Source organism: Alligator mississippiensis, chromosome 4 (genome assembly GCF_030867095.1).
Source record: "Alligator mississippiensis isolate rAllMis1 chromosome 4, rAllMis1, whole genome shotgun sequence".
Classification (NCBI taxonomy): domain Eukaryota; kingdom Metazoa; phylum Chordata; order Crocodylia; family Alligatoridae; genus Alligator; species Alligator mississippiensis.
This window is the reverse complement of record NC_081827.1, coordinates 178,201,418-178,215,945: the sequence shown is the minus strand read 5'-3', so window position 1 is coordinate 178,215,945 and position 14,528 is coordinate 178,201,418. Positions and strand designations below refer to the sequence as shown.

Here is a 14,528-nt window from a genome sequence, read left to right as displayed (position 1 = left end):
AATCTCCGATAGGTATGCTCCTATTTAGCCTAAGATTGTGTCTTCAAGGTATAAGCTCCTAAAATGTGACACTCTCCCTAGGCATCTGATTAAACCATATCACAGACTCATGACTTGAGATAACTTTTTTTTCCAAAATAGAATCCAAAATATTTTGTTTTGAGACCTAGCTAGCAAAGTTTGGAAACCCATGTGGGAGACATGGGACTATGAACGGTGAAAGGGACAGAAATTCTGCATTTTGAATTACAGCTTTTTTTTTTTCTTATATTTTTGGACTATTGTGTTTCATGTGTAGCACTTCCCCTATGCTAGGTTATATTTTTGCTGAAATTACATGAAAAAAAATAGAATATGGCTTTATGAAAGCAGGAAGAAGTCCTTAAATAAAGAACATTTGTTACTTATAGTTAATTGTTCTTATAAATCCACATCCTTTATTCTAAAAAGCTATGTTTAAAGAATACTAAGGTTGTAAAATCAAGTGCTTAGAAGTTCAGAGGTGTCGTAATTAATGGTGCTTGTGCATCCTAATTCTGTTCTCTTGTATGTGTGCATTAGAATACAGATGGCAGTTGCATAGCCATTATTTTTCTTACATGACAACTGCCTCATGCTTAGGGTGACCGTATGTCCTGGTTTAGCTGGGACCGTCCCGGATTTCAGAGGCCTATCCCAGACAGCTGTTCAGTATTATAATAGGCATCCTGGAAAAGCAGGGAAATGGGTTGCAGTCTGGCCAGGAGTCAGAGCAGCTCAGAGCACCTTGCAGGTGGGCAAACAGGCTCTGCTGCCTGCCTGTCACACTGCCTGACCCCCGCCAAGTTGTGAGAGCATGGGTTGGGGGAGAAGGAGGGCAGGATTTGTCAGATGAATATCCCTGATGTGCAGGATTTCCTTATGGTCAGCCTACTCATGCAATTGAGGAATACAGAGTTAACATGAATTCAGAGTTCTGGATGACCCATATACCAGGCCCAAACAAACCTTACCAGGAAGACCTGGTTAGAATGGAAGTTAGTTTATTTTAGTGCATTTTAGTTCAGCTGGAGATGGAGAGAAGAGAGCGAGGCAAAACAGATAGAAGTGGGCTTTTGGTAGCAGCAGCTTCCACGCAGGAATCTCCAGGCAACTTACACACATTAAACAGTTTTGCCTCTCAGCATCCCTGTGAACCTATTTTCTTCCCAGTTATCACATGGAAACTGAGGCATGGAGTCATTAAGTGCCTAACATTAGAGTGATCCCACTGTGGAGAGGGAGCAATGCAGACAGCTTTTCATTTAATTTAAAGTGGAAGGAGTGAGTAACTTCAGGGAATCAAGGATTTAAAGGAACTGCCAGCTGCAAATGTAGTTCCTCACACTTCCTTTAAGAAGCACCAGTTCAGGAAGATATCTGTGTATGTGCCTAACTTTACGTCCCATTGAAACCAATGAGACTATTCCATGCACACATCTAAGTATATTGCTGAATCAGGATCAACATATGTAAGACCTGCCATTTTCCATGCATTGTGTATTAAATTAAGCACGCTTTTCTATTTGAGGTGGATTGTAAAGAGGTGCTAATTTGTTTACCATTAAGTGCTAATACTGCAAATTTACCCAGTTGAACAACACCCTGGGTGAAATGAACTATAATAAAATAGGCTATGTGAAGATTTTCCTTTTCATTGTGCTTTAAAAGAATCCCTATTACACAGAGAATTAAATGCTAGAATGGATTTACATCTTACTATTGTCTTGCCTTTAGTGTAAGGCTTTGTTTTTTTTTGTTTTGGGGGAGCGGGGTTGTTTGTTTTGGGGGGGGGGGTTGCATTATTTGCTTCACTTAGCTGCTTCTGTTGCCTACTCATTATTGGCTATGATTCTCCACGTTGTACTGTATAGAGTTGCCCTGGCTATTGCAAAATCAAAGCTGCTGTGCTTTACACTCTTTTTTGCACTATTAAAAATAATTAGGGTGCAAGTCAGTGGAGAACTGGGCCCATTAACCTAATATTCAGCTATATGCCAATTTTCAGTTCCGCGAAAGTACAATAGATGCTTGGAAAAGGTGTTGTAAATCCAGCACATTTATTGCAAAAGGCTGGAATGATTTACACTGTTTCTCCTTTCAAAAGTTAGATTGCTTAATAATTTGACACATTAATTTATTGTGCCTGAAAATAAGGAATGCAGGGCGCCCACAGAGTCAGGAACAGTGTGCATAATGCAATAGAACAGTCACAATACAAACTTCTTTTGTAAACAAACAGTTGTTTCCTTCTTGAGCTATTGTTAAGCAGATTCAACTTTCCCCCCCCCAAATTTGTGGGCATTAGGTAGATAAATATCCACAGGGAAATGGAAAAAGACCTCTAGATGTGTTCTTACCTGCAGCCTTTTCAAGGGAAGTGTTATTGCCTAACTTTATCCAATACCCCTATCTCTTGCATGCAACTATAATATAAATAATGCTTTTTGGGTGTAGATTTTGGATAGCTTTACAAATGATGGCAAAGTAATGTTGTCCAGGTTTTACACATGGGGAAATTGAGGCATCCTGGCCTGACTTCAATTTTATAAGAAAAATGCTTATTTTCCACCTATCTTATAATTTTTTGTCAAATATAAGTGGGCTAATCCTTCTTCTAGTGACAAATCAATAGAGTGGTTGAGTTGAAAACTTCTATTATTATGTTGATGAAAGAATCCTTTAAAAAAAGAATTAGCTTTATAAAAAGAAAATCCAGCTGGCATTGCAATTAAAACCTGGTTTTCTGAGTGCTGCAGCCATACAAAATTAAAACAAAGTGAGTGGAAATAAGTGTAAGCCATCTAATATTTGTTTGAATTTGTGTGGTGGTGATCAGGATTTTCTAAGGGCTAAGCACCCATTGATGGGAGTAGATTTTCAAAAGAGTCCAGTTTCCATTTAACCATAAAAAAAAATATATCAATAGGTAGATTTTTATGTTGGATGCTGAGTGATTTTGGAAATCTGGCAGTAATATGACAATGGTTGGGTTGCTGAGCACACTTGAAAATCTGGTTCCACAGTGTGTGTGTGTCAAGAAACACAGTGGAATAGAAATAAAGAATATTTTACTGTTACCATCAGGCCTTGAACTGGCTTCCAACTGATGACCCAGTTAATCTTTACTCAAAATTTTGTAATTGAGATCAAAGGCTGTCCAGGGTTTCTAGTTGATATGCAGCATCCACATCCACAAACTTTTGATTGTGGCCATTGAACTGAAATACAGGTTACATTTCTTATTTCCATTATTAAACTCCCCTCATCTCCCAATGCAAAAGTGACATTTTAATTTTACACAGTCCAACTCTTCTTAAAGCATCTGTATAAAATCTTCTTATCTTGATTGATGATGGATAAAGTATTGTCAGTTGAAGCATCCTGTTCTCATTAATAATGGAATTGTGGAATTAATAATGGACTGTGAATCCATTCCCAGTGGGTCATCAGCAATCCACTATATTAGTACCTAAAAAGTTTGGTTTGTGGAACAGCCATGAAGTTTCCAGGCCAAAGCTGTTATAGAGATGGTGTATCTGGCATCTTGGATAAAATATGAAAATGTTGCAAAAGTGACACAATATCTGACAACAGATCCTCATCATCTGGGTGATGATGGGGAAGATTCAACAGTCAGTATCCAAAAATGTATTAGCTCAACAGATGCTGACCTGGAAGACTGAGATCAGATAACAACAGCCCAGAATAGTTAATTTGTATGTGCAAATTATTTCTTGTACAGGAAGCTGTAAAGCATGACTTTTGCTTGATTTCCAGAGAAGTCTTAAAACATATAAACACTCAATTTTTACCTCTAAAAAGTCTTTTGGCTGGCTACAATGGATATTTGATGGCTTCTCCCCTCCCCCCTCCACACTGATTGTTTATTTTTCTCTATCTACAACTCTCCAGTCCAGCTGGGGTTCTGGTTTGATAAATCCAGAGGTCGAATGTAAATTTCTAGCTTTGGGTAACAGTATTGTTTTTAGATGCAAAGGGAAAAACATTTAGGACACCTTCTACTCTCAAACACTTTTGGCACCAGAAAGTATAAAATACAACCTTAATCCACTTAGGAAAGTGGGTGAATTGGCTGTAAACGGGGAATTTATTGACTGTGAAAAGATACAAACCTTTAAACCTTTTTTTTTTTTTCCTTTAATGGGCGCAGAAAGAAATCTCACCCCAAGAATGGACAGACAATCTAAATAGATACTGCACAGGCAAAGTTGGCAAGAAACATGCAAACAAAAGGGTGTTTTTTCCTTCTCATACTATCATTTTTTTCTTTCCCCCTATTATATTGATCATGTCTTGCACTAAAAGCTTTTTCCTTGAGACATTGGCCTTAATCTACTGCTATAATCTTGGCTGTTAATACCTGACTTTTCATTCCTCAGTAAGAATGAGAATTGGTCAAAATATTCATCATAAATAATGCATCTTATGAATCAAATAAAAAACTTGGTCTAGAAGGGAGGTCATCTAAACTATCCCCAAAGCTCAAGAAAGGATCATCCCTTTCAAAATCTAAGTATGTTTAGTCAAAGCCATTTATAAACACACCTGATATTCTGATGTATTCATTTTCACTGTATGGTAAGGATAACTCATTTTTCCTTTTGTCTTCTTTCTGAGCTGTTCACCTTGCATATAGGTGACATTACATTTAGATAAACACAACCAGGGTTAGTTCAATTTATATGCCCATCTGTGCAGACATTCTAGGGGGTTTAATTTGGGCCAAAAATGGCAGGCCTGATCTAAGTTAGTTCACAAGAGTAGATGAATGAACTTAAATCAGGAACAAGTTAAAACAAGTGGAATGATTGTAGAGCACGTATGGCCAACATTTGCACACGCTCTTAAATTATGATTTGTGTGGTTGGTCACTTAGGTGAAAAGGTAATGATTATGATCCTTTGAAGCTGATGAGTATCAAATATAATGAGTAATAGATATTTGGTGTAAATCACTGGATGAAGAATTGTTTATGTATTATATTCAAAATTTGCAAATCTTGGTTTTAATGCATGCATCAGTGCTCTATTTAATAAAATAGCCACAGGAATTAAAGCAACCTATATTTGGTATTTTATGGGTTCTACTCCCATGATGATGAAGATAGAGAGAGAAGTTGGAGCCTGTTCTTTGCTCATGCTACCTGTCGTTATAGTGGAATGGAAGATAGTTATATTTTAAATCTGATCATTCCACTTTGTCATCAGTGATTTAGTAGTGAATATTCAAATGCCTGTAATATCTTTGGAAGCCCAAGTTCTATGGGCAGCCAACAGGATTTGTATTTTAGAAGTCTTTTATTCCCTTTTGTAAATCTCCCCCTTACCACATCTGTTTGGGAACTCCGTTGGAGATTTTTGCCCACAATGTACTACATAGTTTGGGCTGTTGAGAACTGAACTTGAAGTGTTGGACTTGCTGTTTTAGACTTCAGACTTTAGACTGTTCCCAAGTGATTCCACATATGTAAGTTTCCTAATTTGCAAAAATTATTCTGAGAGTGCAAAAGGAAAAATGTATGCAAAGTAAGTGATATTTAAAATATATTCTCATTGTAAGTGTCCCTTTCTGGTACTACTTGCAGAGGGACTAGCTCCTGTCTCCATAGTTAAAAAGCTTAAAATGCACTAAGGCAGCTGCCATTCCATTGCCAACACTAATCTCGAGAAGGAATTCAACAAAAAGCAACTTGGTGTTTCATACAGACAAAAGAAGTCATTTTTTTGTATGCCTTTTTCCTTCAACTTGTCTGTATAAGAAAAGATCTCTGCCTCGCTCCTTCTGTTTATTGTTTAACATTATCTCTTGCTTTCAGTGCTGTAAATTTAAAACTAGACAATGACTTTATGTTATTGAGTTCATTATACTGCAGCTCTCTTGTATATTGATTACATTTGTGCTTCATTTGCTTAACATGTAATAGGGTTTATTAGGTCTTTCCAAGTATTGTTCTTGGTAAAAGAAAACAAGGAGAAGAAAAACACTTTGGGGCTAGATACTGAGCTAATGTAAATCAGTGTAGATTCAGTGAAGCCAGTAGGCCTATATGGGTTTATACCAGCTGAGAACTGGTTCATGAGAAAAATGATGGCAACACAATGAACAAGGCCAATGGGAGGTATGTTGGGATTGGGGGTGGGTGAGATGGATTTAGTAGAAAGGAAAGGACCACAGTGTATGAAAAAAATGAATCTAATATCTTCCCTTAGCTTTCTTATATTCAAGCCCAGTTTATATTGTAATTCAATTTTTAGCACCTAACTCTATGATTGTCCTTGTTAACGTTAAATAGATCACTAGCCAACAAAGGCACAATTCAGTGAATATCAGTGCATGATCATCAAAAAAATTAAAATAAAAAAGCCAGGACAAACAATAAAAGCGTTATTATTTAAATAAAGTGTTGTTCAAGGTTAGAACATTATTCACGTTCCTTTGAGTAAACTTTAGTTGACACTTGTATTTTTTTTTTTTTGAGATACAGTAAAGGGGCTATTCAGTGTACAGTATCAGAACTGAGCATCTTGACCACTAATAGGCTATTGAAAATAATGGAACTACTCATAGAATAAGATACTACTTGGTATGTTTGAATGCACCAAAGATTCCAAGAAAAATAGGAAAATTCCTGGTAAATATTGTCATGAGTGTCTCTAGAAATAAATTGTACCTCTGACAGATAGTTGAGTACATCAAGAGAGTAGTACTGTTTAAAGCTGAAGGGAAAAATAGTGACTAATCATGTTTTAAAATATTTTTATAAATCCTGCATTTTTCTCAGGGCAGAATTGCTAACAGATGTTGTGTGGGTTATTTTAAAGATTATAAGAATATCATATAGGTCTGTACCATGCTTTTAATCTGGATGCCTTATTATATAAGATTATCATTTTTGTCTCCATTTTAAGCCCTTTATCCAGTGGAAAAGCCACGCTCTTAAACCAAAGGTTTCCTAGAAAGAATTGTCAGTACCACTGACTGATTAATACAGTAGGCAAGGGAATTTGAAAATGATCCTTTATTTAATACACTGTCTTCATGGGCCCTGTCTCCTTTATATGCTGCAGCATGTAAATCCTAATATTTCTAGTGAAGAATGTAGTGACTTGTTCCTTATGCTTTTGTAGACGTTCATGTTCCCTTGAGAAGTTTATAAAGACTTGCTTTAGCAATGTAGACTACAAATAACCCTAACCATTTCTAGGATAGTCAAAATGTACTTCTAATATCTCTTTAAGAAGGATGACAGTCCTACTGTATAGTGCCACTTAATGTCATTCTGAGGTGCCATTAGAAAGTAACCTTCACATTTTCTTTGTGAAGAGTTGAATCTATGACACTAAGTGGTGGAAGGGGTTTTAGCTACACAGCTCCTATTAACTTTAATGAGAGTCACATGACTAAAAGCTTGTCCATTGCTTTGAAAAATGTAGGGGTCAGTCTTAGAAACAAAAGGAAGTAAAGATTAGAACCAACAGGATCCAGAATGTAAAATAAGAGACTGTTCAGAATTATATCATGCTGCTGCCTCTGCCTTGAGTAGAAGTTTCTCTGTTGAGATTTGAGGAATCAAGTCTTTAGGGAGATACGGAAACAAGTCATGCTTGTTAAAGCAATCAATCTAGGCACTGCTGCTGAATAATGAAATGATTGGACACTAATGACTTTCCAAATTTGAGGAAAAAAGAAAAGGATAGAGGACAGAAGGTTAAAAAAAGATAATAGTTAAATAAGTGATATTTAAAATCCATCCCCATTCTGAGCATCCCTTTGCAGTGCTCCTTGTACAAGAACTAACTACAGTCTCAATGCTTAAAAAAGGATAAAATGCACAAAGAGAGCTGTCATTTCATTTCTTACTCTAATCACCCAGAGGAAATTCAGCAAAAAAAGAAGTTTTAGGTGTTTCATAAGAGATCTACGGGGAGGGAGAGTTGTTATGTAGATTTTAGGTTTTCTTGGGGTGTTTTTTGTATGTTCTTATGTACCTACTTGTCTACATAGTCAGGGATCTCTGCCTTTCTTGTTCTGTTTATTGTGTACTGTTATCTCTTGTTTTCAGTGCTGTAAATTAAAATTATCATGGTCAAAAGAAACATGCTAACTGTCAGGTTAAATCCCTTAGAGTGAAAGCCTTACTTTCTCTCCAGCTGGGTAAAAATGATGGAACAATGTAAAGGGGCTGTGAAACCCTAGATAAAGTCAGTGATGATGGTGTGGATACTATGGAAGACAGGCAAAGCATTTCAGGGGCAAGGATACATCACATAAGATGGCATAGGTTCTGGACAGTGATACATCCACAGAGAGTAGAAGATGCTGAAGTCATTCAAATGAGCTTTGAAAGGATATCTAAATTATGCCAAGAGCATTGCCAACCCTGGAGCAATTCAGAGTCAAAAGAGTTCAAAAATTATGTAAAACTGTTTTAGACCCATGTTCCCCAAGGCTGAATTCTATGCAGTGCAAATTGAAGATGTGGTACAGTTTTCTGCTGCAATGCTTTGCAGTGTTCCACATGAAAACAAATAGGTCTCATCCTATTGAATATAGAAACTTTTACTGAAGCAGCTTAAATTACAACATAATTTTGGGGCTAACAGGTAACTTTCTGATAGAGATTTATTGTCCAGGAGTTTTAGCTGTTCTGGGGGTGTAATTAGTGGCATTCCATGGAGTTTTCCCCATGAGACATTTCAAGGAAAATGGAAAATCATTTTTGTTTAAATTAAAAAAAGAAAAGCCATAGCTTTGAAAACCACTGTTTCCTCAGAGCACTAACATCCTTTAATTTGGAAATGCTGCTGTAATGTCTTTATCAGCCTTTGTTTCAGGCTCTTTGTGCTGTCGGGTTAGACTTCATCTCTATTAATGGACATTTCATCTTCCCTGATAATCAGAAATTTAAATACACTGTTGGAAGTGCACTCTGTGACACCACATCTCATTGGGGAGGGGCTGACTCTGTCCACAGTAATAAGATAGGTCCAATAGGTTCATTTCTCCCCCTTCCTACCCCTCTCCCCTAACACACCTATTATGTTGTGGTCTGAATAAGCTGGTATCATCCTAGGACTGGTGAATCTTCAACTGCCTACTTAGGGCAACTTCATGGCCAAAGGAGCCAAACATGGGGCCAGAGCCTGTCACATAGGGTAGGGACAGAAGTTACACATAAACAGGTTTAAGTGATCAGAAACTGGTTTAAACCTGTAACAGAACAGAAGTTCTGTGCACATAAACCAGTTTCAAAATGGCTGAAACTGGTTTATGAAAAACCTGCCTGAATGTAGTTATCAGACTTAACTTATTTGGGTCAAACCAGTTTATGAAACTTCTGTCCCAGACTCCTTCCTAGTCCAAGTTAAATCACAGTCCCTAAGCATCCCAGCATACTTTCCAGCCCAGCCCTGTCTGTTGGGGGGTGCGGGGCAGGGACTGCCCCACCAGACAAACCCTGGCTGGGGTCTGGGGCCAGTGAGGAGGATTCTGGACTGCAAATCCCAGAGACCTCAGGGGCAGCAGGAAGAGGAAGCAAACACAGCCCATGCTGACTATGTGCCAGAGAGCTGTGGTCTAGTACCCCTTAGTTCCTGGCCTGAGTTACTGCAGGCATGTGGCTGCAAAAAGTAAATGTTCACTTGTTAGTCAATTTAATCTGTGCAGTTTTTAAACTAACCTGCAAAGACTGAATCAATTCAGCCTTGGGCTTTTTTAATGTTTGTACTTAGCCATAAAGCTCAGAGGGTAGTTACATGCATCTTTTTTTCTGTACTCTCACAGTTGAAGTGAATTAGAGAATACAGTCTATACCATGGATGATTTTAGGAGATTTAACTAGAGGCCTTGAAAACCTTGCTTAAAGCTATCACTTATAACTATAGAATAAAATGGAGAGAGCCTCCCTCCCTGCCCCCTCCCCAGCAGACCTATATTGTAATTGCAGTTGTGCAGTTGTAGAGAATGGTTTTCAGTGGTCATGACATTTGTACCCACTAGCATCCAGTTCAGAATCACAGAGATTCCACTTCTAGGAAAATGTCATTCATGTGGGGGGGGGGGGGGTGTTAATTGTATTCAGAAAATTAAACTATGTACCTGATTATGGACTGGTACCATTTCATTTTTTTTTAATCTCAACAAACTCCTGGAAGTCACTTTTTTGTCAGAATAATTGTGTAGCATATTTAATTGTATAGTACTTCCCTGATTAGACTGTAATAGTAGGTGTTCCCATTAACTCAGTGAGAGACTGTGAAATCCCTTTGTCTAAGTGTTGTAAAGACAATATAACCTGTAGCTATGTAGGACTCTTCTGTATATAAACAGATGGTTTCATTTTACAGTGGCTACTTGCCCTTCAATTTTACAAGTGTTAAATTTTAGTCATAATTCTTGTATTTAATTCAAAGATCCTATCCCACCTGAAAAACCAATGATTATTTTTAATAAGCTCTGTGTCAAAAGGTTTAGGAGGTGTGTTTTTTTTTTCCTTTCACACAGAAATACTGAATGGAGGAGTGTACGTTGGCCAGAACAAATTTCTTTGCTATGCGGACACTATTCATTGGCAAGACATTGTGCGTAACCCTTGGGCCTCCAACTTCACTTTGGTTCCAACAAATGGCAGCTCAGAATGTAAGTACTTATGTTATTTCTACTTTGCTGTTAGTACATTGTGCAATTATATGAATACAGTCCCCAAAATTCTGTGGACTCTGTTGTAGAAGACTAATTGCAAGTTCCCCATCCTTACGGTGAAGTCTTTAAAAATCCATTAACCTAAAGAAAAAAAGAAAAAGAAACAAATAAAGAAAACAAAAACTATCTAGAGGCCAATTTTTTTGCTCATCATATTTTTCCTTGCTTCTATTTCTTTCAAATGACACAGTCATGAAAACAGAAACTTTACTGTTAGGATTTCATTTCATCATGTTGCTTATCTTCTGCCTTAAGTCAGTCCTTTCTGGCTTGGGACAGATATTCAAAAAGCCTGAGCCTGAATTGATTCATTCTTGCAGGTTAATTTAACCTGGCTAGGCTGAACCAGTTTTCAACCATACAGACATTCCCTCTAGACTGAAGAAATTCAGGTACATACCTGCAGTGGGTCAGGCTAGAAGCCAAGGGGCACTAGAGCAGCACTCCCTTCCCTCCCATAGAACTGAGCTGGTGGGAGGCCCTGGCAGGATACTCTGATTGGGGACCAGGGAGGGAGCAAGCAGGGAGTTGATAACACAGCATCTAGCACCCCACCGAGAAAACAAAAGCCTCTCTCATTAGTTCAAGTTCTTCTTAAACAACTTTTTTCAAGCAAGGAACGGAGGGACATTACCAGCTACCTGTTGATTAGTTCCAAAAAGCCCTAAGTGGACACTGTCCTGTCTGCCTTTGTCCTGTCTGCCTTACACAGACACCTCTCAGCATTCGCTGGTGTATCACGTGTTGGGTATGGTCTATGCTGTGGGAGAGGGAAGCAGGGAGTCCCTGCTTGAGCAGAGTGGGAGGGAGAGGCAGGGGGGAGCCAGGCAGTTTCTGCTGGAGCTCCAGCTAGGGGGCCAGCCAGAGGGAAGGGGCCAGCCCTGCTCTGGGGAGCCCAGCCCAGCCCAGCCCAGTCCAGGGCTGCAAAGCACCTGGGATGCTGGGAAAGTCTGGTTTAAATTAAACTAAGAAGGGGTCTGGGACACACATTATATAAACTGGTTTGACTGAAATCATTTAAGTCTGATACTACATTCAGCCAGGTTTCTCTCAAAATTTTCAGCCATTTTCAAGCTGGTTTATGTGCACTGAATGTCTTTTCTGTCACAGCTTTAAACCAGTTCCTGATCACTTAAACTGGTTTATGTATAATGCCTGTCCCTAGCCTGTGACATCAGTTAGTCTCTGCAATAATTGCCTAACTTTATCTAACTAACCCCAGGTACCCTGATCCCAAGCTTCCACTGCAATGGCTGAGAGGCATAAAAGGATCTAATTAATGATCCCACAACCATGCCTCCTGCCATGCATGTGGGGCATGGCAGGAAGTGCAATTGTGTGGATTGCCCATTGGATGCCATCATGCTTTTACCTGCACATCTGAGGGACCCTGACTGATAGACATTTCAATGGTGGGTTTGAAAAATTAAGCCACTTGATAAAGAGGAGGGACAATCTACATACGAGCATGCATTAGCTGATCTAGTCTACATGTTTTGTCTTGATTTACAACAAAGGGAAACTAAACCACAACAATGTACACCTAAATGAAATATGTGGTAACTTCCACAAGATAGGGTAGAAAATGAAATAGTTAAACCAGATCCAGGTTTAACTATGGTAAGTTTTCCTGCTGTTCCCCCCAGTTAGAGGTAATTTTTGCAGCTGATCCACACAGTGCTGTAGATCTTTTGTTGTTGTGGTTGTCTTTCACTCTTTATCTGCCTCCCCTCCCTCTCCCCTGACAAATGCAAAAACAGCATCAATGCAATTAGCATTTTCATAAGTGATTAACACTTGTACTGTCACTAGTGTATGAAAGTGTTGTTCTTGACTTAAGTAGATGCAAAGTTAGGCCAGTGTCTCAAGAGTTTTTGGAAATCCTACCCTAAATTAATTCAGCAATTATTATCATACATATTAGGATATAAGATTGTGTGTTTATTGTGGCGTTATGTTGTAAGTATATGTTTTATTGTGTTATAAGGATTGTGTTTTTGTTATTGCCCTTATTAAGGCAAAGACCCTACGGCTATGTTTTTTTCATTTCTCTTTCTTCATCTTTTGATATTTCCTCATCTTTTGATATTTTTACATGGGAAAGGACCAACATGTGATGGTGGGACCAAAGTACTTTAATTACAAATATATCCTAAATAATGGTTATTTGCTGATGATATGTATTAGTTCTAATATATTACAATTCTATTAATATGTCCATTCAGAACAACATTTTAACGCAGTTTTCTTTCTTTTTAGCCAATGGAATTTTGCAAACACACAATTATCTATACAACAAATATAGTTCCAAATAAAATCCAGGGTTTATATAAATATTTGATATAACTAGGAAGTCCAGACCATGTCGATAGCATAGCTGACATAAGTAGGAACCTAAATCCCATAAAAAGAGGCTAAAATGGTATTATAAAAGATATTGAATTTTGGAAGATAATTGTTTAAGTACTATTCGGACTCAACATACAGACATCTCCATTTTAAAATATCTGCAGTTAAATAATAGTATATAAAAATAGTCTTCAAATGAAAGAGACTTGGAGAAATAGGAGAACCTTATTACCACCTGTCAAAAGTAAGGAAAAAGCGAATATATTACTGGTAGCTGAAAAAAAAGACTTCAGACAAGTTATTTGTGCTGATGCTGAAAGGCATTGGTAAAATGATTTTAATGCTGAATTACAACTTTCAAAAGGGAGGTTTATACAGAGGCCTGTGAGACTGGCATGTGTTCACAGTCGATCCAAATGTCACTCTCCAGGATGTACTGGATAACAAAGACTCCAGCTAGACCTCCTGGATCTTGCTTATCACAAGTGAATGGACATGGAATATGTTAGAAAGGCTTTGATTCTTTCTTACATATTACATTATACCCACAGAAGATAAGAGACACCTCATCTGTTCTTAAAAGATTTTCACAGGTGTGGTCAATGATGATGGTAGATATAAGTCCATGTAGGTATGATAGCTTCTCCCACGAAATGGACCATTGCTGAAGACAGTAGTAGTATTATCTATATTACCGCTGTCTAACTGGTGGCCCATGAGCTGTTAATATTTGGCTCCAAGGCTCTCACTCAGCTGCCACTCCCCTCATTGCTCCAGCTGCAATAGTACCTGGAGTTTCTAGTTTTCCTCCTCTGTCCTTCAGCTGCTGTCTCCTACTTTTTCCCCAGGACGTGGGGTAGTATGGAAAGCTGAGGATGAGTCCAGAGCCATACTAAGGGAAGGGGGTGGTAGTACCTGAACATTAGAGTGGGGGTTGAGAGGGACTACACGGTGTATAGGTGAGATGGGGGGAGTGTCCACATGGAGCACCTGGTGTGACCAATACAGTGTGCAGCCTCCAGGGCATGTGGCTCCTGGGGGTTTAGAAGTTGGACAGTAGGGCTGTGAGAAACAGCAGCATTTCATTTCAACTTCTGTTTTAGCATTTTGAAGGGTCAGTGTTTCATTTCTCTGTTTTGAAGCACTGTTTTTTTTTTTTTCCATTTCATCGAAACTGTTTTGCTGTTTCAACACTGTTTTGACGCATTTCGACATTTTGCCCATACGCTATAATGGGAAATCATGAAAATGCCTATAAATCTGTCATTTTTTGCCTGATTCAGATAAAAATTGCAGGGATGGTAGCTTCTTCTGGGGGCATGTCTCCCACCACGCTTCAAGGAGATAGATGTATGGGTTTCTGTGAAATTGCACCTCAAACTGTTCAAAGCAAAACTCCTATCACTTGCTGGTAGCAGCAGCATGCTGTCATCATG

The 14,528-nt window shown here is 38.4% G+C and overlaps 1 protein-coding gene across 10 annotated transcripts in view; it reads left to right on the top strand.

Moving 5' to 3' along the window:
• Positions 1-14,528, top strand: part of ERBB4 (erb-b2 receptor tyrosine kinase 4) — a 1,202,068-nt gene that overhangs the window by 811,855 nt on the left and 375,685 nt on the right. For all 10 annotated transcript variants that reach the window (XM_059727137.1, XM_059727134.1, XM_059727130.1 and 7 more), the window contains exon 4: positions 10,546-10,680. In XM_059727137.1, the coding sequence (XP_059583120.1) occupies positions 10,546-10,680 (135 nt within the window). The remainder of the gene's footprint in view (positions 1-10,545; positions 10,681-14,528) is intronic.